General features: G+C 40.7%; 1 protein-coding gene across 1 annotated transcript in view; it reads right to left on the bottom strand.

The window, feature by feature from the left end:
• lgr6 (leucine rich repeat containing G protein-coupled receptor 6) overlaps positions 1–27339 on the bottom strand; it is a 34762-nt gene that overhangs the window by 3920 nt on the left and 3503 nt on the right. The window contains exons 2-12 of the mRNA NM_001278833.1: positions 15899–15970; positions 9434–9505; positions 7595–7666; positions 4761–4976; positions 4568–4639; positions 1838–1906; positions 1358–1429; positions 1152–1223; positions 701–769; positions 372–443; positions 52–117 (exon numbers count right to left, since the gene is read on the bottom strand). Of these exons, the coding sequence (NP_001265762.1) occupies positions 52–117; positions 372–443; positions 701–769; positions 1152–1223; positions 1358–1429; positions 1838–1906; positions 4568–4639; positions 4761–4976; positions 7595–7666; positions 9434–9505; positions 15899–15970 (924 nt within the window). The remainder of the gene's footprint in view (positions 1–51; positions 118–371; positions 444–700; positions 770–1151; positions 1224–1357; positions 1430–1837; positions 1907–4567; positions 4640–4760; positions 4977–7594; positions 7667–9433; positions 9506–15898; positions 15971–27339) is intronic.

Genomic DNA, 27339 nt, shown 5'->3' with positions numbered 1-27339 from the left:
AGACTCAAGTGCAGGCTGACACGTGTTTGTTGTGTGCATAATGGCACTCACATCTCCTGCAGAGCTGAGCAGTGGTAAAAGCTGGGAAGATCCTCTATCTGGTTGTGAGACAGCTCCCTGCAAGACACACACGGTTGGCAGCTGTGGATTTTTTGTGTGGGAAATTATAGAGTGTCAGGTTTATTTGAGTGCCAGCCCTGTCAGCAAGAAGACACCGCAGGACAAAACTTTATTTGGGGGGTGGGGGTGGGGGGTAGTAATTGGATTTCATTGCAAAGTGATTGCATGAATGATTGCTTGGGGGCACAGCTCTCCACAGCTGGGGTTTGTGTATCAAGTTTGAGCCTCTCGCCCTCCTCTGGTATACTCACAGGACTCTGAGGCGAGGCAGCTGCTCACATAGATCCAGAGGGAGAGCTGAGAGACCAGCACGAGTCAGCGTCCTATGCAGAGCAAAAAAATCCTCTGATCATTGTTTGAGTTCAGGCAAGGGAATAGATCTCCCAGTTCTGTGAGTCTAACTCGGCCTGACAAGCAGCTGTGTAGTTTTACCAAACCCGTCACTGACTGGAATAACTTGCCCGTCCCTCTCTATCCTTTCACTTGCCTCTCCTAAAATGCACGTTTGCAGACCACAGTCCAAGTGTTTTTCCACATTCTGTCTTGTAGTGAAATGATGTTTTGTGTGTATGACACTCACAGAATTTCCAGGCTGGTGGTTCCTTTCAGATCAGGGAATTCTTGAATCTGGGTTGCACCATTCAGGGAACTGTAGTCAAACACAGTGTGGGTAAAAAAAAATGTCATTTCAAAAGCTTCCATTTTCTTTGATTCTTTCCTCCAACACTCACACAGCAACACGTTGAAGCCAGACGTTGTCTAACAGCTCATTTCAGCCATCAAACTGATTCTCCAACATCAACACAGGCTATTTTGGCGGTCTCACTGGACATCATAAGTCAAACTCTTCAACATGCTCTTACAGCACACTCTCTTAGCACATCAGCATGCAGTGCAGCAATATGCTAACACTACATCCTTCAGTAAGCTATTAAACATGTCCACTCCACTCTCACTGAAAGGGACAGAGGATGATTTAAACTGTGTTTGGGTTGACCTGCTGGAATGGTTTTTGCTGACCGCAAACTTACAGTGTGTGCAATTTTGGTAAGAACTGGAAAGCGGATTTTCCCACAAACTGGATGGGGTTCTCATAGAAATGACTGCAAAAAAAAAGAAGAGAATACTGATGTTGACACATTGATTTGGTTTTGAAGATGATTAGTGGTGCAAGGGACAGTGAGATGTTTATTTTACAAGTGTGCATAGTACAGTTAAGAGTAGGGGCTGAACTCACATGGTTTGGAGCTGAGGGTTTCCCACAAAAGCCCTTTCAGGGATGGCTTTGATATTGTTGTTGTGGAAGCCCCTGACAAAATGAAAACACGCTGTTAATGAAACGCTATTTCAGTACGCTTGTTTTTTTGAGGCACAACAACGTGTGGCTGTGAGTGAGGAGACATCCTCATGTTGCACCTGCCGCTGTACAGCTGGAAAACAATTTTGGATCCATAAGACGTTAGCACACACACACATACATATGCAGAGTATCTGTGACACATATGCATGCTGTGGAACATCTGCTGAAGCTGAGTAAATACGGTTTTTGTGTGTATGTGCAGACGGCTGCGTGGGTGTGTATCCAGCACCTGCTTGGAGCGAGAGAGATTATATCCGAGTGCCACATTAAAATCACTTAGCGGGATTATTCAGGATAAAGCAACCATGATAGTCATGTCAGGCAGGTGTGTGTTTCTGCCTATGTGGATGTACTCACAGTTCCTGAAGTTTGCTCAGTGTCCTGACGGCCACAGGGAACTCCTGCAAGTCATTGTAGTTTAAATCCCTGCAAGAAAGATAAACAGTTTTGATTAAATAATGTTTAAAGTCATTAAGTTCAAGTCATTCAGGAAGTTTTATATCTTAGTGCGGTGGAAATAATAATTTATTTAAATCTGTGTGAGAAAGCCTTTTCTTCTCTGGGCTGGGTGGGTGGCCACTAGAGGATAAATTCTAGTTCCAACTCTTGACCTTTGTTGGTCACTGGTTTGTTTTTTAACAGTTAAATAATCATTTCTAGTGACTTAATCTTAAATCTTGCTTAATTTATTGTTTTTATCAACACCACAGTGATCTAAAACAGTAGAAAAAGTAGAACAGGTGAGGGACATAGAGTGAGACATCTCCTCTCTGTTCTTTCACACACCTTCCCTTCTAAAGTCCACGTCAAACAGCCATTTTGCACATATTGCATGGATACGTGAATATAAGTGGAAAAAGTGAGAAGTTTGGTCTTTACAGGAACATTTTCCCAGATGGATCTCTAATGAACCACATTAAAACCATAAAAGCAGTACAAATAAACCAAGCAAAGAACACATAAATCAATGTAGAACACGCAACCATGTGTGATTTATGTGCAATTCATTAGTGATTTACTCGTCAATTACACAATTTAACATGATATGTGCGCCGTATACACAATATAAAAGTTATAAATCGGTGGTACATTCGTGAAAAGTCCGTTATACATACATGGAACGTTCATGGAAAGCCACTAATTTGTGTGTGCATCTCGTAAAAGTCACGTACAATTGCGTACGATTCCCCTATTCCGTATAACCTATAAAACATGAGTAAACTGCGTAATTCTCAAAAAGTTTTTAGAAGCTCAAAACCGAATTCAAGTTAAAACCCGTCAGCTGAAACCCTCGGACATCTGCGCACACTGACAAATGACGAATGCAACAAACAGTTATGAAATACGTATATCGTTCATGTATCACGAAAGACCGAAATTTCATACATGAAAAATGCACAAAACGTACTATATGCATTGGCTGTGTGACATGGCCTTTAATTACTGTTGCAGACCCAATATATCCCAAAAGGACAATGACACGCCCTTGGAGCAAAGGGTTGAGTCACAGGGGCCCTATACCATTTTATCGACAACATCTATATACATTTTTTTTATGTGTTCTGTGCTTCTCACAGGATTTTTTTGAAGTTTTATGTCCAAGTCCACCAGATCTTTCTTTTGGGTTTTTTTCTGAAAAATGTCCTAAATGATCAAATCCCACCTACATTTTTCATCAAAATATGCCTGTTAAATATTTTGCTTCTAATAAGATCTAAAAATGCAATCATACTGAGCCCAATTTCATAGAAATAAACAGATATGTTTGCAGCTGAGATTTAAACTGTGTATTCACTGAATGTTTTTCAGTAGCTGATGCAAAACTTTATCTCTTGTCTGCTTCTGCTCAGTCCTGCTTGCATTTGCTGTTTTCCAGCAGTTCCTTGGACGGCTTCTGGTAGTACGTAATCATTTTATAATATACAACAGAGGCGGGAGAGGTGGGCGGCATTATACAGATGGTCTCTCATGTTTCTAGTGCTTCTCATAAGCAAGGACACTGTGAGCGATTAACCCTTCATACCAGCACAAACTGCACGTCAGACACCTGTCATCTTACCCCGCTGAATCATCTGTTTCTTCAACTGGTGCTAGCCCAAACACTTTAACACACACTATTCTCGTCCTGAGAACTTCATCCTTCTCTTTCACACTCTCTGGTTTTCATTCATTCCCTTAAACTGTGACTACTCTGAGTTACGCCCCAGTTCTTCATATTTCCCAACATGCATATTGGCTTTCAAGTTGGGTGTAAAGCTGGCCTTGCGCTTATGATTGCACGTGCAGCAATATGTATGCGCACACATGTTTGCATGTGCCCACACACATGGTCATAAAAAGGAACACACAATTTTTTACACTTCAACAGGTTGTTAAGCAGCATGCCAGAAACCCTGTTTTCATCAGACCACCATGACTTGCATCTATAACACTTTCTTCCATGCTCTTTCTTTCTTTTTACATACGTCTGCATGGGTTTCTCTGAGTTTCCATTTTGGTGTGTGGCTAGGATTTAGTTATGGAAGTTATGGCACGGATATTCTAAAAACCAATCCCGCCGGCGCCGCAATGGGCTGTTCATGACCTTAGCTTTGCTACGCAGTTGCCTTAACAGAACACACAGGAATGCTTTAACAATACAATTAAAGATGATCTTTTCATCTTCACGTTCCTGCTGTTCGATTTTTAGCTGCGGTTTTCCGAAAGGTTCAAGCACCTGCTGGAATTACCAGAACATTAATCATTATGACTGTCCAATTTAATGTTTTCTTTGGCATATGTTGCAAGAGAAATATCTCGATTCAAGTAGTTTTTTATGAACAACCATCTCTGTTGCAAACGAAATGTGTGGGACATAAAGTGATGAGCTTGTGTTAACTCGTGTTGTTACATTCAGTCAGTTTTGACCATATTTTAATAATGATCTTTATCATTGGAAACAAATGTTGATACACACAGCTTACATTGTGTTCAGAAACAGCAAAAAAACAGCTGAAAATCTGTTTAAAATGAGAACTGAAAATGTAACATTTTATGATAGCTACCATCCAAAAGTATGAAAAGTAATAAAAAAAGCAATATACTCACAGTGTTTCCAGGCTCTGTAAACCTTCAAAACATCTTGAACCCATACTCTGAATGTGGTTGTTATGCAGATGCCTAGAGAAAGTTCATTATCACTTTCAGTAATGAACCAATCAGTCTCCATGGTGCATAACTGCCCCCATCCCACTTTAGCAGAACAAATCATGTATTGTTGTGTAAAAAAATAAAAACTCACAGCACAACAAGAGCAGAAAGGTTGGCAAATGCGTAATCTGGGATGTGTGTGATCTGGTTGAGGGCCAGCGTCATAGCCTGCAGAGACGGCAGAGAGTCCAGCGCCATCACTGGGATCTCCGTTAGGGAGTTGTCATCGAGCCACAAGTGTCTCAGGGAGCGAACGCCTTCAAAAGCCTCAGAGGGAACATCAGACAGCAGGTTGGCATCAAGACGCCTGAGGGGTAAAAGAAGCTGTGCTTAGTGTAATAATTATCAACTCAAGTGCAGATTTTTTTTTTCTTTTTGCTAAATGTGCCTGTGTGTCAGTGCTTTTGTGTGCAGTAGTGGTTGTGTGTCATGGCCTTGAATCGAGTTGGCTTACGGTGAGGTTATTATCAGAATTAGGTGCTCTTTACTCTCCTTCTTTCATCTTTACTGCAGCCTCTTACAAGTTCTTCATTATGATTTATGCTAAATAAGCCATGTTTATCTATACCAGCACAGACAAGTATGAAATGCAGGATGAGAAAGACACAGACATGTAGGAACGGCTGGGGTGAGCTTGCTTTGGTAGACCAGACTTTCTTTTTTTACACGCAGCGTCTGGAAAAAGGGAAAACCAGACAGCGCAGTTGAAGATGCTTCTTTCGCCTCCCTATTTCATTCTTTCCATGCAGGAAATTGAACCCTCCACACCTCAGACGCATACAGCACTGCTTTCTTCTAATGGAGCTATGACAGTGGTCACACATATGCTTTCATACATGCACTTGCAATTTTTTGCGAACAATACAGATTCCAACAAATCTGTCCTTCTTCAATTCCCCAAACCCAAGGAACAGTGCCTACACACACCCAGGGTAGACCCACACACATTCATACGCGTTGATATTGATAAATGATCCCCTCAAGGCAGAATCGACAAGCTGAGACCACTTCCTCCTGTTGTTCTCCTTTCCTTGGCCCCTTCACAGCTATTCATTAATCTCCTTTTGCTCCCTGTGGCCCGTCTCAAACACATTTTGTTTCAAACTTGGTCACTGATGCACTCCCAACTGCTGTGACCTCCTTATTTGTTTCAATTGCCATCTTTTTTTCATTCACCAGGAAGAGAGCATCATCAAAGAAAAATCTGAACTTGGGGTCTGAACTTTGGAATTTTTGCTCCTGGAAAACTTTCCATTAGAACAGCTATTGTATACACAGGAAGCTCAAATGTAGGTACTAACTGAGACGCTGTCTGACATTCACAGAAATATGTAATGTCTGTATATATACAATCACAAACAACTTCCAAAAATGTCTTTGTCTCTGCCTCGTGAAGGTGCATTTTTCACAGTATTAAACATCTTCCTCTGTGTGCTCCAGCGGAGGACATTGTTTGTCCCTGACCCCAATCAGAGGATGAAAGCTGCGGAAGGGCCTTCAACTTTCTAGGTTGTTCTCTGGGGCAGAATATAATCACTCCTTCGGACAGACATACCAGGTCTCGAGAAGGTCCAGACAGAATGGGGAATGTTTCACTGGGGACAGTAAAGCAGGCTATTTCCTACCCATCACATCAAAGTCTGATTATAGGAGTAAGACGTAGAGAGAATTTTTTTTTAATGGTCTAGGAGATTTGGGGACCTGCCTGTGCTGGTTCAATTCTCCAGATGGCCAAAGTTTTTACACAAAAAAGGAACTTGGAGTCAAATCCCTGAAAACAGGCTTTACACTGATATACCACTGGTTTGTGAAACTCATCAGTGGTGAATATGAAGCTTAACCTGTGGGATTGGACCCAAAACTCCTGCACACAATGGCACCAAACTAACCCACAGCACTGTCCCGAAAGGTGAGAGATGTTTTTTTTAGTTTTTTTTTAAGCTAACTCATAACTTACTTTGCATTAAATGTGTCGTTTATATACTAAAACAATGTGAAATCCATGCACTGACTCATTTGCCGTCCATCTGTCTTTTTATATTTCATGCCAGTGAGAGGTGCAGACAAGCTTCACAATCTAAAGGCTTTCCAGTAATCTTTCTCCTATGAGCTTATCATTATTTTAATGAGATGGTACGCCTGTTCAATGGCTGTGGGTTTGCTGAATATGTGTGCTTTTCATTTCAGGAGGTGATGTCTATCAAAAAAAAAAAAACATGGAGAGTAAAGGACCTCACACACTCATGAAAACAAAGACGAGGATTTAACAAAATATTCATTTAGATATTAAAATAATAACCGGTATGTAAAGTTAGCTCAAATGCGTAACTACAGTGGATGGACTTGTTCATGATACACTTACTGGGTAACAAGTCTGCTTTAAAGATGCAGGGAAATGCTGAACATTGTAAATAAGTTTCATGGCAGTCTGTGGGGTTCGGGAATTAGTAAATATGCAGGTGGTCCACATGCCCTCGTCCAAGCGTGCGTACTGACACACAAACTCTGACACCACAGATTAGACAATTAGTCCACCAAACACTCTCATCAGCCAGGGGGATAACAGAGTGGGTGGTGGGAGAATACCGGAGGAGTGGGAGCTCAGGAGGAAGAGAGGGGGAACTGATGGAAAATGGGGTTGTTTCACAGCTCATTGGAGATGCTCTCTCTGGCTCGCAGTGTCTGCTGTTCCTCTCATGGCTTCCAGATGCTGCCATGAACTGGACTGACACAATCAGAGCTGTGTAACAGTGAATGCAAAACTGCTGCAGCCAGCACCGGGGCACGGTCTGTAATTTGTCAGTGGTACTCTATACCTGCACTGTGGTTACATCTGAGATATGTGGGTGGGCCTGGGGATGTTTCGTTCCTCTGTTGGATGAGGTAGAGGAGCAATATTAGTGCATGTGTGTTAGAGAGACTCACAAGGACAGGAGGTTGGGGAGATCCCATGGAGCATCATCAGGAAGTCTCTCCAACTGGTTGTTCTGGAGCATCCTAAAAGACACACAGGATTCAGCTCTTGCCATCAGGTGTGAGGCTGATTTCGTGTTTGTTACAAAGCATTAACCAAATAATTCTATTGTGAAGGGAATCTGACACAAGACAGGCAAGAGTAAGATTGAAGAGAAGCAGAGACGGAGGAAATAGAGCGAGAACCTCCTTGGGTGGGCTGTGATGTCATTCTCAGTAGAATGGAGAAAATATGAGGAGGACGTATGGTGCAAACAATGGCTTTCGCTCATTCTTCACCCTTTTTTCCTTTTCTTTTTTTTATATTTGCCCTCTTCAACTTTAATTTTGACATTGTGCCAATGCCACAAAACCCATTCATTGTGGTTCTGTAAGAACACAGCTACATTTTATGAAAGAGAATTCCTAAAAGGTTCTCATAAAAAAGTAGTTTGTCTTTATATCCAGCACACTTGCTACATTTATTTTTAAATATTTGTATGTATATTATATTTCCAGAATGAGCATGAGTAATAGGCCATAATTGTAAGCTTTATTCTGAAAGAGTTCATCCAAACTGTATGGCTGTTCGTCCCACAGAGACAATTCTGAGATAAATGAAGCTAGTCCAGACAGTGTTCTGTTTTATGAAGTGATTGACCAATTGTGGGTAGGTAAACTATCTGAAACATTTTTTTTTTAATTCAGTGTTCATCCAGGGGCTCTGAAAGTGTTTGGGGCCCCAAGCAACACCTACTTTTGCCTAATGGTAAGTCTTCCCTTGTCCACACTTTAACTGTTGGAATGTTGTTTTGTTATCTGATATCCCTACATAAGATATTGTACTACAATCTAGAGCTGCTCGTGTATGAGGCTGTGTGAGTTTGGTGATATCCCATCCTTCTGTGCAAAAGATTTAGGAGAGTATTTGTTTGACACAACTTGACTCCCAATAAAATATTTAAAAAGGAAGCCAACAGTTGAGGTGCTATGAGGCCACAGAGACTCTACATTTGCTTTGGTGATGCTGCATGAACAGCATGAACTTTGGTTTTCAGACATGTAATAATCCATGTTTTAGATTCATATCCCAGGATTTATTGCTGGTTCACTCATTTTGCCTTGGTGAGTTTCACATTGCAATCTCCAAAAAAGATCAAGTTGTATCTTTGGTACCTATCCAGGTTCCCTCATGTTTCAAACCATAGTTTGCCAGCTAGGTTCATGCTCTGCAGGACTGATTCTTAATGTTTTCAGCCAAAGTCAAATAGGAGGTGAAGCTGCTTGCCAATGCTCATGAAAACTATCTTAAAACCCTTGTCCTAACCCTTCAAGAAATATAGCTGCAACTCATTAGATGCCGCAAGTCAGAAGGTACAATGTATTTTATTGCTGCCCTGCTCATTTTTGTGATTTAATGCTTTACAGCAGCTGTAACAGTTAGTGGCCATGGATCATAAAGCACTGAACACAGTATGAGAAATGGGGTGTTAAAAGAACAGTTTGACTAGAACTCTAAAGTCAATTTTTTTGCCACTTGCTGTAATCCTAGTGTGTGGTTGGACTTAAGAGGTCTCAGCATGACACCTGTGGACGTGTGTATGTGCTAGTGTCATTCGGCTTGAAATTGAAACTCGCCTCAAGCTGTTTGCCAACTCCACCAATAAACTTTAGTGTTGGTTAATGATGTGTAGCCTTTGTGTTTTATTTAAAGCAAGAGAACCACTCCTGTAGAACAGTCCACAATGGGTTTGCGTTGGAAAAGAGCGTATTCACTTTCAAGTGCATAAGACGAAGAAGGGAGTTACTTACAGAACTCTGAGGTTGTGAAGACCTTGGAGCGCTTGGCCTGAGATATACCTCAGCTGATTCCCTGAGATTCGCCTGGAGAAACATGAGTTAAAAAAAATGAAATGAAATCACTCTCAAAGAAATTGTTCAATTCTCACAAGAGTAGTTTTGCCATTTGCTTTATTCAGTGTTTTTGGAAAAGGCTGTAACATGACTTCATTCCAGACTTACAGCTTTGGGGTTGCTGTTGGGTCAGTATGCAAATAACAACACTCCCATACTGTGGCTGAGTATGACCCAAAACACACACAGGTAACTCAAATAAGACGTGGTCAACAAGTGCACTGCAAGGGTATGCATGGATGTCTTGTGAGACGTATACTTTGGTATGTGTATACACACAAACATGTAAGTGGGGAGAACGTGCGTGCCAATTTATATGTCCTTGAGGTAAAATTGGGACCATTCCGTTGGCCCTTGAGGACAGCTATAGAGAGAAACCACACACATTCACACAAGCAATCCAATCAGTTTGTTTATCAAACACAGCACCTAATGGTCATTTTGTGAGTGTGTATAAGTTGTCAAAATAAATACCATTTGGTACAACAGAGAAACACTCAAGGTCACAGGCTGAACACAGCTAAACACAGATTTGGCCTTCACAGCTCGAGACCACCCACTTCTATTAAACACACACATACGTTAAAGTTTAGTCATTGGCACCCTCATGTACCTAGAACTATTTCTGGATAGGTGACGCTCTGTCTTATACTAGACAAAACCCATTTTCATTAATTCCAGGATATCAGAATATCAATGTTGTCTGCTTTACTAAGCCACTATCATCCAGTCATTATTGGATGACGGCTTAAAGCGAGCTCTGCCTGACATCTGACACAGGTGTCAACACCCCTCATTCCCATAACCGTGCATTGGCCAGCCACTCAACCTCACTCACGCCTGCCAGATTTCACACTCAGCTTAAAGTAGAACTTGGACAGCGCTTCTTCTTATCAGCACAAATGCACCTATTAACATATTGAATTTAAAAACTACCTAAACCAACTATCATCCAAACTGTTGTGAACTTCAGTATTGCCTCAATTCAAACGCCTCACACTGTCTCCGTACACATTTGCTCAAAATCAAATTCTTTACCCAGACTGACTTCATTTCTGAGTAAATTTAGATGAAGTCCATTTTGCCGTTAGATCAGCTTTTCAATTATAAAGGAGTGTGGTTACTTTTACTGTCAACCAGAGGACCATTTCAGTTTTTTATGCTGCTTTAGCTGGTCTCTCAGAACAATTTAAACAGCTGACTTTCCAGAGGGAATAGTTTCAGTAAGTTTTCATAGCTCAGGACTTCAGTAAAAGGCATCTGCTCTCAGTCTGTTGAACCTCATCTGCCTTCTTTTGTTTCCTGCTCGGGCGCATGCATATGTTAAAGACGAACTGGAAGGAAATAAGATATTGGAAGCACCAAAATTAAAATAAATGGGAACACCAGTAATTTTCAATTTTAGAAAACAAACTTTGTAGTTAAGGCAATAATAGGATGTGCATGTCTAACTGGCAACTCATCCATTATTTAATAGCTGCAGCATCTGAGCCAAAACAAGCTAGAATTGTGTTTCTTCTTACTTTTTTTTCCTCTTTTGCAAACCTCATTTGTCAAATGAGTAATTATGTCAAAGGTAAAGACAGATGCTAAAAAAATATTGAGACATTCTTGATAGACATCAACAGAGCGCATGCAGTTGCTATTGACCAACTTTTTCCATGATATCTGTGTGTGTATTTGGTTGTGCGATTAAGGGAATGTTCCACACTTAGCCTCTTAGTCGTCCCACATCAATCTCATTTAATGGAAGGCGCCTTGCTTTTGTCAAACCACGGCTCCAAAAAGTTTTTTCTTTTAATTTGATTTGGGGATAGTTTGAATTGTTCTTGGCCCCTGAGCTGTATAGATAAAATGTGTGCCTCAATATATTTCAGCTTGACTGAAATCCATTGCAGTGACTACAACAGCAGAGGCCAGTGTACTTGAACTGTGAGGGAGAAATACGGGGGTGGTGCCGCGTGCAACAAAGGTGAGACCACCCTGTTCTTCAGAGAAGACATTGCTGAAGCATGGCAACTTCTGATTATTCTACGTATCACCATGTCCTCTTGCCTCAGAATAATAAACAAGCTGACAGATTAAAGAGTTTGAGAACAAAGACAGGCAGCAACATCATATTTTTGATACAATCATGTGAAGATAGACGCACGGCAGGCCCTGAGCAGCTGATAGGAGTGATGATGAAAGGAGACGGGGGGGGTAAACAGGTCCTGTCTGAGAGAGGACAATTTATGTGTGGGTATTTTTTTCAGTTGGTACTTGCCCATGTGTGATTTTTGATCCATGTTATTCATCAGTTGTAATGTGATTGGTTGAGCATTTAAGGTCTAGCTCATCCTAAGAATTTGTTATACCTGCAATTAACGAATACTACAAGAACATGGGGAGCAAGCTTTTGTTTTTGCATGTAGCTGTGAGTTTATGGCCACCAGAAAGACTTAGAGCTATTACCAGCAGTGGGATACACCTGGAGAATCAAGAGAGTCAATATTGTGACCTCCAAAGCCTTTGCCCTACGTCAGACTCCTGGCATATCTGCAGACAATCTTATCAGGGTTGGAAAGACAAACCAGGCAGCACTAGCCTCCAGTTACTGCTTCTCCCCACTTGTATTCAAGCTACATGGAGTGTGGTTGTGGGAGAACTTGATGGACATTCAAGAGGTTTTGCTGGTGGTCAGGAAGGGAGTGCCGAGAACAGGATCAGGTTTAGTGGATAAGAACAAAACTGGGAACCGCTACCTTCTTTTTTTTTTAATCTAATGTGGCAATATTGTAAGTGAGTAGATGCAAAGCCAGCTTGAAGCAAGACTATTGTGTCTATCAGGTCTCTTAGAATGATTTTATTTCAGCTCTGTAATTACCGGTAGTGGCTGACTGATGGCAGCAGATAATGATAAGTATGAAAGACTCACAGAAATGGCTGATTATGTGTAGATTCAAAAGCAAAGTGAAACATGATCTGTGGGGGCATGAAAAGCATCAGCTTTAGTCTGTGATGAAGATGATAGGCAAGAAGCACTGTCGCTTTCTAAAGTGGCTTACAGGAAGATCATCTATCTCAGTTTCATTGCAACCATCCTCTACCATCTAAGCAAAGTTGCAGCCAGACCACAAATGGGCGCATCTTTGATACGAAACACCCGAAAAGAAGAAGAGCCGTCTTTTAAATGTCAGGTAGGCAAGTAACAAGTCTGAGAGTCTGTACCTGAATGCGGGCACTACTGCCCTCTCATTAACCACAGACATGATGTCTACCTCTCAGCCGCCTCTCATCATCATCCTGCAGATCTGTGCATTTTGAATGAAAAGGGCAACTCACTGATCAAAGTGTTAAATGATGGCTTAATAGGCGGAATTTCAGATCAATAGAATAAGATTAAAAAACAAGAAATTAGAGGCAAAGAGAGAGCTGGAGGGAGGACTGATTATACTTCTTGTGATCAGTGTCAGTGCAGCAGAGCATCAAAGGCAGCTGTGTCCTGAATGCTTTTTTTGCCTCTGAATAGACTTAATTACCTTACTGGAAGCTTGGAAGGAATATCTCTCTTTACTTTTTGTCATTTCAGAAGGTGAGAAGCAAACAGAGAGAGATAAGCTGCACAGAAGCCTGTGCTCCAGAGCCGTGCTTCTGCAGGACACTAAAGATTTTCTTTCTTCACTTCTGCAAAATGCGATCAAAGATCTTGGCAGGAGCAGATTTGTTTTGGTCTGTAAGAATGTGGCGGGAGCCAAAGAGAGAAACAAAATATCAAAGGCAGTGACGATTGCCTGCAGTAAAATGAATATGGGGAGCTGCAGAAATGTACTGAAAAGGGAGAGAGGCAGGCTGAGGGAGGGTAGGCAGTGAAGTACAGCTCAACATCAAACAATTTATCACTCTGCCAGTCACAACATGCCTGGCCCTTGTGTCTCCTTGCGCTACCAACCGATGGGGTAGTCCCACATCAAAAGCTGTCTCTCTCAAACAGTCTGTGTTTGTGCGCGGAGCCTTGGTTTGTTTTTCTAAGCACTATAAGTTGTTATAATTGTGATCTGTTTACCTTAGTCTGTTGTGCTCCATCTCTCTGAACCCTCTAGACAGAAGTGGATTTCAGAAACGCACTTTTCCATGCCTCGGAGCATCATGATCAATGATCAACAGGCAACAAAATCTGGCTTCAGGGCAGAAAAATGCTTCTTGGAGGAGGTACAAAGGATTTAAAACGTCTCCATGAAGTGCCAGAACTTCACAGTGATGCAGATCAATGAGGCTGTAAAACACTGGACAAACACTGCAGGTGCAGCTTTATCTCCCATTTCAACCAGCAGATGAAATGTCAGCGTCTGTGCTCAGGATCACCCTGCCATACCTGTTTCTCATTATTACACCAGTCGAATTGCTAGAGCATTCTTGTTTTTACAAAAGTAAAAGTTCAGCTCTGCCATAAATCAAAGTTGTGAATCTAAAATTCAGATCTTAAGGTGTCAAAAAGTTTCATTGCTCCGTTTTGCTCTGCTGTCGTAACACAGCTGCACCCTGACCTAAAATGAACTGAATGGTTATCCATCTAACCTCTTTACTTTCATCATAAGTAGCTCATGCCTCACAGGCTGCAGCCGCAAGAATTAGCAAGGAAAACAGCAGACTGTTCAAACATCCAATGCAGACACACACTCTGTGGGATCTGAAGGAAAAATAATCATGTGAAGACTGACATCCACAGAATCGCACCCTCAGGATAAAGTTGTGGGCTGCTTTTGTCAAACGGAGACTTAAGTGAATTCTGCTGAATGGTCAGATCAAATACCAGCAAAGCTGATGAAGAATGCTTTCTAAAAGTTTCTGCACATTTGCTAAGTAGTCTACTTTTCACCAATGAAGACGAAATTTTGCACTTTATTCTTTGTGAAGCAAATTGTATTAACTTAATGCACAGTAGACAAATCAAAGCCAGGGTCAAATTCTGTAATTTCATCTTTATTTCATTTTGAATGTCAAATAAAATTACGATTATAATCAGTTTGCTCTGTATTTGCAGCAGTCCTGGAAAAACTGTGTTTATATTGAAGCTTGTTCCAATAGTAGAACGTTTGGCTAAAACTGACTCCAGCATTTCTAAGCTGTTAAATCCCCACTCCAATCATCTTTTGATCTATTGTAAAATTGTTCCCAGTGGACTTTTAATTATGATTATCGTCGTTTTAAACTAAATCGTCGTTTTAAACTAAAAAATAAAAATAAAAAAACTTTTGTTTTTCTAGGACATAGTTTCTGCAGAGTGGCAAGAGTTCATCAGAGTTGTGAGCGGATGTTTAGGTGCAGATTAAGCCTTCCCTCATTTCCCATGATCCTTTGTTGACACTCTCTCCTGCTAGCCTACAGCCCCTCACACCCCAACCTAACATTAGTGGTGCAACAGAAATTGTGAGCAACATTGGAGTAATCCAGCTGTACAGTTTTGAGCCAGATACCAGCTCAGATGAGAAAAGATATTTATGGGTTAATTTGTCTACAGGTGAATGTTTCAGGATAGACCAGGGCTTGTTGCCTTCTGATTGTTTTTCATCTGCTCCCGATTCACCACAATTTTAATAGATAGAAAGAAAGAAAGAAATACCCCGAAATGCTATTTTGAGCTTAGATTTCTTCATGTGTCCTCCATCATAAGAAAAATGCAACAAGAACATGTTAAAAAGACCATAATCATGATTTTTATTGGAGTGGGTCTTTAAAGTTCTATACTAATAAGAAATATCAGCGAAACTACTTGAAAACCCAAAAAACAAAATCCTACAATGTCTTAAATTTAACTTTAAAACAATTGAACAATTTATCAATATATGCCAATCAAAATTCTTTCACATCAGCCTGATAAATGATTGGTTTAAGCTTTGAGAGCCTTCCTCAAAGGCTTAAGACGAAACAAAACAAAAAAGACTGACTTGCAGATAGTGCTCATGTATCACATTGGCTTTGCTGCAGTTTTTGCACTGGGTGCATCTGATTTGGCGAAGGTTTTGCGTCTACGTGTGTACTGCTTCAGCTAAGTTGTCCAGCTGAAATGCAGTCAAGTGGTGGGGGAGTAAGATACAGTTTGACTGCCGAGCACATAACCCACTCTGTGAATACTTAGAGGGCCATATATTCCCTCTCTCTGACTATCAGGTTCTGCCTCTTTCTGTTCTACAGCCATTCCAGGATCTGCTAGCATATTTCTGCAGGCGGTTTCTTTGTGGGGGAGATCAGAGGCAGGCCAGATCCTGTCACTGAGGTCTGCACGTAGCAGCAGGTCAGGAAATGAGCAATCCTCATCATGTGCGACTTGTGACATTGGGGGTTTGTGAACTTTAAGTGTGGCTTGAGTGATTTTGTACTCACAGCTCTGATAACAGGTGCAGGTGGTGAAAAGCTCTGGGCTGGATCTCACTGATGTTGTTCATACTCAGGTCCCTGGAGATACAAAACAGAAAGCTTTATGAAAAAAAGAAAAAGTCAATCAGTGTATAGTTTTGTTGTTTTTCTTTGAAGGCACTGAGGGTGTGAAATAACAAATGGTTGGAGTGTGTTTTTCCCCGTGCAATCAATCATCAAGAGCAGCACATTGGACAGGCAGAGGTTAGAAGGTTAGGCGGAGAGGTTGAAGGATGAAAGGGCGGAGATGCAGAAGAGAATTTTCCCCAATGAATCATTGTTGGGCAGCTGTAATTTCCTTCTCATCCCAGTGACTCTTTCTCTTTTCCAGATGTCTCACTTTACTTTCTCTCACATCTGACCCTTCAGCCTCCCCCTCATATCTGTCTCTTTCTCCTTCCCTTTTGCAGCCTTTTTTCCTGTCTTCAGTTTCTCAAAAGTCTCCTTTCTTCTTCCTTAGCTCCCTTCCAAAATACAGAAACACTGTATTTCTTTGCCTCCCTGACAAACACACACCCCACCATTAGTGTGTGTTGCAGGGGAATGGTTGCTGCGACTGCGTTGGGAGAGGATGTTCCGATGCATTCATGCTCATGCTAACCTAGAGCAACGTTTTTAAAAACTGTAAGGCAACTCCTGTGTCAGCCTCCAGTGAAAAACATATCTCACCTAATGGCCTTAGTCATGTAAGGTCTTTCTTTTTTTTTAAACACAGTGAAAGCAAGAATGTGTGACATGACACCTCCTTTACTTTCCCAGTCCTCTGGGTTTTGCATGATTCTTTAGCAGAGAAGCTCATATAAGCATGTGTTTATGCTTGTGTGTAAGACACTAACCATTGCTCATAAAGCCAGACCACCGGGTTAGCAAGTGTAAACTGTGCTCTCAGAAGCTCTTCGCTATTGGGAGTTTTGACACACTCTCTGTTTGTTTGTCGAGTCAGCCGGGCTGACAGCGGAGGCTGGATGGATCTGTCCTCAAGTATGTGGAAAATGAAAAAAAATGCTGCTTGGTGATACTTTAGTTTAAAAATCTGTTTGTCATAATTAGCAGATGAGACAAGTTTGGTACACCGAGAGCTTGGTATCCTGTCAAAGATAACAGTTAACATCAGGCGATGGGATTCAGGCTCCAACCAATGTTTCTCATCAATATGACATTTTGTAGGTCAGATAATCATGGGGCTTTTCAACAGATCTGCATCCAATTAATAATTTTTCATGAAAGAATGATAATGGTTTGCTAGTTTTCTAGCATGGGAATTTCCTGGTTTGAAATCCTGTTGGGTCAATTGCCGAGCAAAAGATCAAAGGAGTTTTTCAAGGTTGTGTTTGATGCGCGCTGAGAGAAACAATGGGATCTAATGACAGTCTGCAAAAGACTAGCGTTACCTTGGCGTTGACATCTTAAATGATTTAATGACATTATTAGTTGTATTCACATATGTTTATTTCAGTCAACATGCTTGATTCTATTTTCTTAAGAATAGGAAAAACCTGCATAGAACATGCAGGAGACGGGAAATGTGAATGAACAGTGCTGTAACTTAACTTAGGCATTTTTTAAACAAAGTTGAACTTTCCAAACATTGCTTTTGCACGCCATGAAACTGTTAAGTGGATGATATAAAAGCAATACATTTTTAAAGCTACAACTGTTTCAGATAGGAATAAATGTTTAAACATAGTTAGGTAAAGAGCAAGCAGATGGGAAGAAGTTACACAGAAAAGCCTATTTGTTAAGTATTAAAATCTATAACAATTAATTCTCATTCTTCAAAAATATTGAATACCTAAATGGAATCGGTAATGAATAAGCATTTCTGTGATCTAACTGAGGGTCATGAGAAAAAAAGAGGCTTACCAATGAATTTGAGAATAGCCCAATGACTAAATATATGCCTAAAAAAAATAAATGTCATTTTGATAAAAAATCTGATATGCTCTTTTTTTAAAGAAAAAGAAAAAATTGTAAACATCACTCACAATGTTTTCACATTTTTTAAAATAAAGTTTAAGACAAACAAGTAAAATTCTAACAAGTCAATAGAAAATTATATATCAAAAATCTCTTGCTACAAACCTACAGATCCAATTTTGGTAGTTGCCCTTATGTTATGTTATAACATAGCAAACTATGTTATTGAAAATATAAAATGGCCCAGTCTGGTAACAACACAACTGCATTTATCTCACATTTATAAATGAGTGCATTTTAGTACTCATATCTCTGCACAAAGATAAATGCTTTAAAGCAAAACATCGAGAAGCATCAACTTTGCGTTTCAGACGTTTTCACACATTTTTTTCTTTGAAGCAAATGGATCATAGTTCAAAATGCAAATAATAATTCATAAACATGTTAAAGTTTAGAAATCAAATGTACATTAAGGATGTTTGGCTAAAACATTAAGGATTTTATTCAATAACAACTAAGGATGAAAACAGAATTGACCTTAACAAATTGGCCTTAATGTAGAAAGAACTCAAAGCAAGAGTGACATCATGAACAATTTTATAAAAATATGCCTGGCTTGATAGACACGTCAAACTTTCTTTATCATCCATGTGCTAAAATTCTGATTGGAAAAAAGATATTTTAGAGATGGAATGATCAAAGAAGGGCTTAGGCTGTCATGCATAGCCAGCTTCTGTGGATGCGCCCACAGATGGAGGCAGCACTCCATTATCTGCTCTTGATTAAAGGCGCCATATACAAAGTTTGTGTGAAGTTTAGAATGGCAGAGTCACTCAGACAGAGTAAGCACACAGCACTGGGGAGAGTAAAAACAAATGTTTGAAAATAAAGACACGCTGGCGAGTCACTGGGAAAGGCCGAATGCAGCTCTGTGCACTCCAACGAACTCAGAAGGAAGCTAAAGAGAGACATTTCTGCTGCGCAGGCCAAGGCCTCCGCTGACAGCTTGACGTATCGTTGGAAGGCACCGCACCACGGCTTGTTTTTAAAATCAAATAACAGCTGTGGCTTTTTTAAACCATGATAATTATGATTGATGACTACCACATGTGCATTGTGTCGGCTGGCGCAGTGACGTGCAGATATTTTCAGCGTAAATAAACAGCCGCAAAAGAAATGAAAAAAGGGAGTGCTCAAAAATTATTCAGGCTTTGCAGAGAATTGGGAGTTTTACAATTAGAACTGGGCTTTCACTTTATGGGTGTCTCCAGTGTGTCTGTATGAGAATGTGTTAGGTGTGTGGGTTCTTTCCATTTATAGGTGACTGTGGTGACTGTGGTGTGAGTGGTTAGATGTCTGTCGTTCGTTTTCACACTTCTATTGTTTCCCAGTAAGCCTGCAGATGTGGTGGGCATCGTCGCCAGTGGCCCTTTTACTGCATCATGCACGGGCTCTGAATGAGCATAGGAGCAGACCGCTGGTGTGAGAATGGAAGCACATGTTGCTTCTCCTGTTCATTTTTATGTGAGAGCAAGAAAAGTGTCTCGGACATCACAGTATTAGGAAATCAGCCCCGTTATTGATTGTAAGACAACAAATCTTTCAACAGCGGACAAACACAGACCACCGCATCCACTTAGATCTCCTTCTGCTACTGAATGACAAAAGAAATACACTTTCAACATTGTTCAAAGCAGCAACAAACATACTCACAAATGTACCCCTTAATTGCTCCTTTTATCCCCTCTCATAGATTTTGTAGGAATAACAAAGTCTACAAGATAGATTTCTCTTTCCCTGGAGAAGAATTTTACTTTTTTGTGCACGTATGAGAGAAGTTTACGCCAGTTTCAGAGGAAAGAAGAAGAAATTGACGATTTTCCATTCCTACTCCACCGTTGTTTCGTGATTTGCAGGTATACAATCTGCTTTGATAGATTTAGTCATTCCTCTCCAAAGTGTGTGCGTTTGTAAGTACGGGAGTGTAAGAGAGGAAGGTTTGGCAAAAGTAGAAAGAAAGCACCGAAGGTATTTGATTGCTTTGTGCTGTGCTGTGATGGATGGACCAACCCATGGAAAGGAGCTAGTCTTAAGAAAAGAACAGAAGCATGAAGCAGAGGTACATTTCCATTCATCAGCTCCGGCCCTTTCAGTCAGCCCCTCGCTCCACTCAATCTCATCCACTCATTCTCTCTCTTTGCATCTCTGTTTAAAATTTCAATTGAAGCATGAGGTTACACAGTCCTGTCGTTACAATACTGTGATTTATCATATTTCCTTTTCTCCTTCAGTAGAACTACTGAAGTATGCTATCGCCTCTGTGATCAAAGGCAGTGCGTGTGTGTGGGTGTGAATGTGCCCCTAGCTCCATTGTAGCCAGTTTCAAACTGGAAGCCTTTTTCACAAGAGCTGGTGATTTAGCAAAGCTAAACAGTTCGCCACATGCAAAAAAACAACCGTGTTTTCTGTTCAGAGGTGCACACACCCACGCTAGCGCCACAAACAGCCATGCACACTCCAGACGCTCGTTGTTTTTTTTTGGGTGGATGAAAGACCACCCTGATGAAAGAAAACACCCGCAGCCTATAGCACAGATAGCATCGGCCGTCAGGTGTCTGTTTTTAGCATTAGCGCTGTAGCGCTGAAATGTGTCAATCAGATAAGATGAGCAAAAGCAAGCTGAAGAAAGATGGTTTTAATTTAGGGAAATAAACTGACTCAATATAAAAACATACCCTTTTCCAAAAGCTGCTGGTGTATCAAACCACATGATTTCACATGTATTACATTCTGGTGACCAGTGGAGCCATGAAAGTTCACCAGTCAGTTTATAATTCCTTGAGATTTACAGAAGTTACTATAAACCACTTTTTAACCTCTATAACCACTGCTGTTAGCTTGATATGACAGTCGCCTGGCTTTTAATTTGAAAAGCAGAGGACAAACGTTTGGACAAACTTAAAGGCTCTGTATTGTCCTTGTTTGTTACCAGTTTTGTGGTCAAATAGAATTCAAATGAAATAAGAAATTATTCCAGGTTTTTATTTAAAAAAAATCAAGACAAAAAAAAGTATTTTTTAATGAGGCTCTAAACCTAATTTCCTTTTTTTTTTTTTTTTGCAATCTAGACCATTTTAGAAAGATTAAAATGGAACTTCCTTGCATTAGTAATGACTCCTAGCAGGTATTTTGGTGAATTGTGTCTGGCGCCAGTTACTTTTCTTTTCAAAAGTGCTTCAATAATCTAAAATAGATGAATTTAGATGTTGGGTTCAGAATTGATTGTAATTTTTATCGACATGACATCAAAGACGTTTGATCAAAAAGAAAAATAGTGTTGATAGACTTCTTCATTTCTCTTAGTCGTCACATAATCACACAGTTATGGTAACTGAACAAACAATTTTTATCATTTACTATAATATGGCCCTCTTTTGAAGCTCATTTTTGCATACAGCATCATTGCATGCTCAAAGTAATGGATTACACCTCTCTTAAATAACTGCACTATTTATATGAAGTGATGATAATTTATTGGTATTGAACATTTTGCTTTCTTGCAGGTTTTTTTCCCCTTGATGAGGAAACTCTTTGTTCCAAAAGGGTTAATTCACCAACACAATATGAAGCATATGCAAATCCTGTTTATCTGCTATGCCTGCATGCTGATAAATGTTGCAAAGACCATGCCATACTGTCACAAATTTGTGAAAACTAAAGTTTTGGATTATGCCTAAAAGACTGCAAAAACAGTTTCATGCAAACTTAGTATAGGACTGTACCAGAACCTGCTGTCTACCTGTCTAAGATGCATCCTGTCTGCAAGAGTAGATTTGTCATTATTCTATGAAATTTAAATACCCACTCCAATGAAAATTGTGTTCTTGGTGTTTTAAATTTGCATCTGTAGCATTTTTCTCATGATGGAAGATATACATATATATAAAAATGAGCTCAAAATTACATTTCCAATTTATGAACTGTACGGCTGAATAGCTCCAAAATTGCTTGCCATTTTTGTTGCACAGGTAATGTTAGCTTGGGGTAGCTTCCATACCAACATGCAAACAACTCAGAGGTGAATTTCTGATGAATTACTGCTGCACTGCAGAATCATTGTCCTAGAAAATGACAGGTTTCATCATGATTAATTTGTACTATCCTAGCTACTTTAACAGTGGGAGTTGGGTCATCTAGACCCACTAGACAGTGCGCTGAACCTTTTTTCTTCAATGATTTGTGATCTTTACTGGTGTCCATGGATTACATGAAATCTTTCCACCTTTATCCACCTTTGTCATGGTAGGGAGAACACGTCAATGCAAGGGTGGGGTCATCTAAGATAGCACAAGGGTTACAAGACCACTGTTAAAATGGACCAAAAGATGATCAAAGTGGGGCTTGAACTCAGAGACGCCATACCCTTAAGACTCCTTCTGACTTCATTTTCTCTCTTGCACTTCTTGGCTCTTTTCTAGGCTTTTTGTCCATTCCTCAGGTGGAGACGTTAACCAAAGAGCCAATAATGGCAATAAGCTCAGGCGTTTGAAGCTGGTTTATGTGTGAAGAACATTAGAGTAATAAGTCTACAGTGAAAATCAGTAGAGCCTTGCCCAGAGGGAAGGGGTTCAGCAATGGGGGGCACTTGAGCCGCACCTTGGCTCTGTTTTAGTATAACCATGACAGTTACGTCTTCAGATGGATTAAGTCTGAGCCTCTCTGCTTAGCTCTTTGAAACTGTTGAGGCACGATCAAAGAGGATGTTTTATTCCACACAATGAACCTGGTAGTCTGTGCTTTTAAGAGGGGCTAAATGCTTGTGTGCATTTAGTGTATTTGCATGAAAGAGCAGCATGTGTGCACTAAAAGTGAGGGTGAGGTCTCAATGTGTTTGCTTTTTTTTTTCTATGGGAATAGACTGACTGCTCTGGCATTCGATTTCACTCCTAGTCACACATGACACACACGCGCAAACACACACACGCAAACGCACAAAGAATCAGGAAGGAAGGTACAATGCTGTCCTCCCTCCTCCTTCCTGTGAAGATGTTTTTTTTTTCTTTTCCCTCTCTCCCAGACTTCCTGGGAGGGGTACGCTGCCCTTTGTGTCCAAAGGCACTCCTTCTTTATCTTTACCTCTTTCATTCTCTCTGTCTCTTATTCATGGGGTGCAATGAGCAAAAAAAGATGATGAGGATGAGTCTTTCACCTGGACAAGGAAGGCCATAGGGAGAACTCGACCACAAAAGTGCAAGGAAACAGAGAGGGGAAGGGTGAATGGGAGAGAAAAAGAAGATCCCTCCTTGTTTTGCGCTCTTCTGTACTTGCTGCGGTTTGGAGGAGAATGGCAGGCGGATGTCTGGGTGTAGAGAGAGTGCCTGTTTAGTCTGAGGCCATGTCATGGGAAACATGCTTGTGCCCTTTGGGACTTATTCATACCCTGGTATACTGCACACGCACATCCACACGTGCACAAACACACTCCACGTCCGCTCTTCGTACTCCCACACAGCACACGGTCAAGGGGGGGTGGGGGGGGTGAAAGGTCAAGCACTTCAGTAATGGAACAGGAAGTGTTGGAACAGTCGATGCTACACAACATGCAACTGCCTCTAACATGTGGACAGGACTGACAGGCAGCTGTTGTGAGCGGGCCGGAGCTCTGCAGGCAGAAAGGCATTCATGATCCTGAGCACTAATCTATTGCTCTGGCATGATTTTTTTGTCTGGGCTTGTTTTTTTTTTTAATAAAAGCCTTTAGATTAAATCATTTAAAGGATAAAGCTAGCCAATCCCATCAAGATATCCCAAAATATTACAAATATCAACTCTCTATCCCTATAACCATAAAAGTTAATGATTATTTGAAGCAGATTCTCAGCATGAACAATAAAACTAAACTGTATCAGTGGGAAGTTTTTTGCATGACTTTATTTGGTTGGGTGGCAGAAAGAAGAGGGTACCGGATTTAACAGGAACCCTGGCTAAATCCATCGCTGGCTATCTGCGTTTACACCCACAAATCTATGATCATCTCATGTGCCCCAAATATTTAATAGCACTTGCGGATAACATCTAGAACTGGACTTAGATCAGCGCTCAACGAAATCTTACTCCATACCAAAGAAGGCATGTGACTGCTGTTGGTTTAAAGAGATTTAGCTTGGCCTCTTGCCATCCATGTAAAAAGTCCAGATTTCCTCTTTTATTCCTTCTCAGACATGTAATAGAGATGTGAGTAAGTCTGGCTGCAGTTGGAGAGACCCCGCAGCAGTAAAAGTCCCTCTTTTCCTCTTTTACAACAAATGGAAATTTCACCTGTGATGTCCAGTTTTGAAAAAAAAATCAGTTAAGAAGAATTCTCTACAAAAGTTTTGGCACTGAGAGAGGACTTAAAGCACACATTTATTTTAAATTTCATCAAGATGTCAGAGTGTTTTTTAACCCAAATGTTTATTTCAGTTGTATTTCCGTTTCCATCCACAGTTGAGATGTAATTATCAAGAGATGGTTCTTCACTCTTAAAACAATGAATCAACCAGGTTAAAAAAAAACACCTCTGTTCTAACTTACACAATTGAACTTCAAGATGTCATTGACTAAGTTTTCAGTCCACTATGCAAATAAATCAGGGCTGTTTTATCAACATCGCTTTATCAGCTTGTGCAATGTGCATATCACAAATTACAGTGTTTTTTTTTTTTTTAAAGCCCAAGCACACACTACCTACATTGTTCTTAATTGTTGTCCATATTAGTTTTGGCCAGTACTACCAGAAAGGTAGTCGATAGTTCTTTGGTCTGTTTCATCGACATACAAGTCCTTACCTGTCACCCATTGAGAAATCCTGCTGTATAAATTATGCTTTTATAAATAAAACTGTTGCGGGGAAATAGAAATGATGTTTTAGTTGTTTTTGTTTTCCTATTTCTTCATGTATTACAAGTCACATCATCATGGCAGTATTGATCATTAACTTTGCACATCGTAGGCTTTTGCGAGTTACCTAATCAGCATGGTCAGACCATCCAACAGATCATCCCTGAGGTGTCTTTTTTTTTTTCTTCTCAGAATCAGTTTTTATTAGTTTTTCCTTTCTGAGAAGGAGAGTCTAAGGGCAGGGATACCCAGTTTATCTTAGTCTGTTTAGTTTAGCAATTATCTATCGAAGATTAGTTCAACTTCTTATAAAGTTACCGGTATGAAGCCCATTGAGACGACTATTGGGCTATATAAATGCAGTTGAATTTAACTGAATCCAATGGTGAGAGCAATGTGGCATGAGCACGACATTTTTAGTTAATTAATAAAGAAGAGTTGTCAGTTGGGTGAGTGGTACAACTTTTCAAGAAATAAGATCTTAAGTCTAGATGTCATGGCTCAACTTCAAGACATCACCTAGATAACTAAGAACCTTTACTGACATTTTGAAGTGTTTTGTCAGCAAACATTGAGCAGAGAGGTGTTTCAGACATGATGACTAGAAAACTGCAGAGGTTTTTTGGGTTTGATGTGTTTTTCTGTGCACTATCGTTTTGAGATGCCCCAAAATTAGCAGCAGCTGTAACTGTGGGACATTTTTGGGCAGTTTGGTTTGCCGTGCAGTGAAACAGCAAATTATGTGGAAGTCAAAACCTTTTCTGCTTTTTTTGCTCATTTGTTCCGCATAATTTGTACTGTACTGGTCTGAAAGGGCCTGATGTTGCATTTTCCCCTTAAATCAATATTTTTCCTCAGATCAGGTCAAACGTTAGTGTGTGCACACATTCATGCATGTCTGTACCATGAGCTAGGTCACATTCTGCTGAGGTGAGCTCTGCGAGCTGTTTGGACACATTATCCATCCTGACATGTGAATGTGAACACGCACAGTCAACATGTTACCTAATGTGCATCTCAGACTCTTATTTAGATGGGACTAAGTGAGCGCACTGTTGGAAAGGGCATTAAGTATCATTACACCCTACTAGTCATCACCTGCACGCTGCCAGCCCTGCATGAGCCACTTTACTCAGCAGGTCTGGCCAGTGATCACACAGACAGGCAGACAGAAAGAGACAGACTTATGCTGGGATGTTGGGTGGGACTCTGAAAACTATGTCTTACACACATTGCTGTCAGCGCTGGCAAAGAGTTCTCCTTCGTGCCTCACTGTGTGGACCATTATTTTTGTTTTCATTAGGATGTCAAATTGGATTTGCACTTTATGTTTTGGGTCAAAATAGTTTTTTTTTTGTTGCATTTGCTTTTTTTAAATTTCAGGGCTTTACTTTCATTTTAGGCCACTAGTGTCATCTATATCAAATCATAGAATGTATGTTCAAATCAGTCTTTTTGCATGATCTTACACTGGGACAGTAAGGGAGGTTGACTATGGCCCTCCTAGCATAGGACAATGCCTTCTCTGTAGTAAAATGAGAAAGCTATTACATTTGCACAGACTCATGCACATACAGGCACACACACACAGACACACACATGCAAACAAACATTCCCATGGATTCACAGGGTCGGAAAGGACGAACTGGAATCCGGGCCATGCAGGCCATCTGAATTCTCAGTCAGAAGCAGCCGTTTACCCCACAGCCACCTATCCCAAGGAGCACATTCCTAACCCTCTCCTAATACGAGCATCTCAACGCCATCAGACAGGGAATCACATATTCAGTCTGATAACAAACGGGGTTGATTTTAATACACGGAGGGACTGCGAGCACTTTCTTTAATGATCTCTTGCTCCTCCACCCTTGGTCCCTTCAAGATCTCATGTCAGGATTGCTTTCTTCCTTTTTCTAAAGGACAGGATATGGAGCGGAAGAGCACACTATGGCCTCTGTGTCTTCACTGCCTGCCTCTCCCAAGGGAAACGTCATTGTTCTCATTGTTGTCCTGTACCTGCTTACCTGCTGTCTGTGTCCCCTGAGCGGAATTTAAAAGCCTCCCAGTTTGCTCTCAGGAAACCACAGACCAGTGTAGTATCTGATGCACACTGCCTATTCCTTTCCTCCAACACCCCTCTGGCACAAATATTTCTTTTGTAGCAAGCGGAAATTCTTTTTCTGCTAGTATTCACTGTTGGGCTTTTTTGTCTTTTTTTTTTTTTTTTGGGGGGGTGGGGGTTGAATGACGAATTCAAACTCTGAGAACACTTTAGGTGTGTACGTAAAATATGCAGAAGAAGAACAAAGGACCGGATGAACAGCAGAAGACATGAAACAAGAAGAAGGCCTTTATACTCAGCTCTTTTTTTCTCTAAAACTTTTTTAGCGGAACAGATAAACCATGACGGTCCATGACACCGCTTTGGGCGTCTGTATAATCAGAAGTGCAATTCTCCGATATTTGCTTGGCTCGCAGCCAAAGCTGCTCCTCCCCCAGCTCACACACACACTTGCAAAACATTTACACCATTGCATTCTGGTACACACCCTTTACTTTAGTCATTCCACCACCCTGAGCTGTACGCGTTCAGGTTGTTTTTTGGGGGTTAA

Source organism: Oryzias latipes, chromosome 7 (genome assembly GCF_002234675.1).
Source record: "Oryzias latipes chromosome 7, ASM223467v1".
Classification (NCBI taxonomy): Eukaryota; Metazoa; Chordata; class Actinopteri; order Beloniformes; family Adrianichthyidae; genus Oryzias; species Oryzias latipes.
The sequence above is the reverse complement of the archived record's forward strand: the minus strand, read 5'-3'. Positions and strand labels throughout refer to the sequence as shown.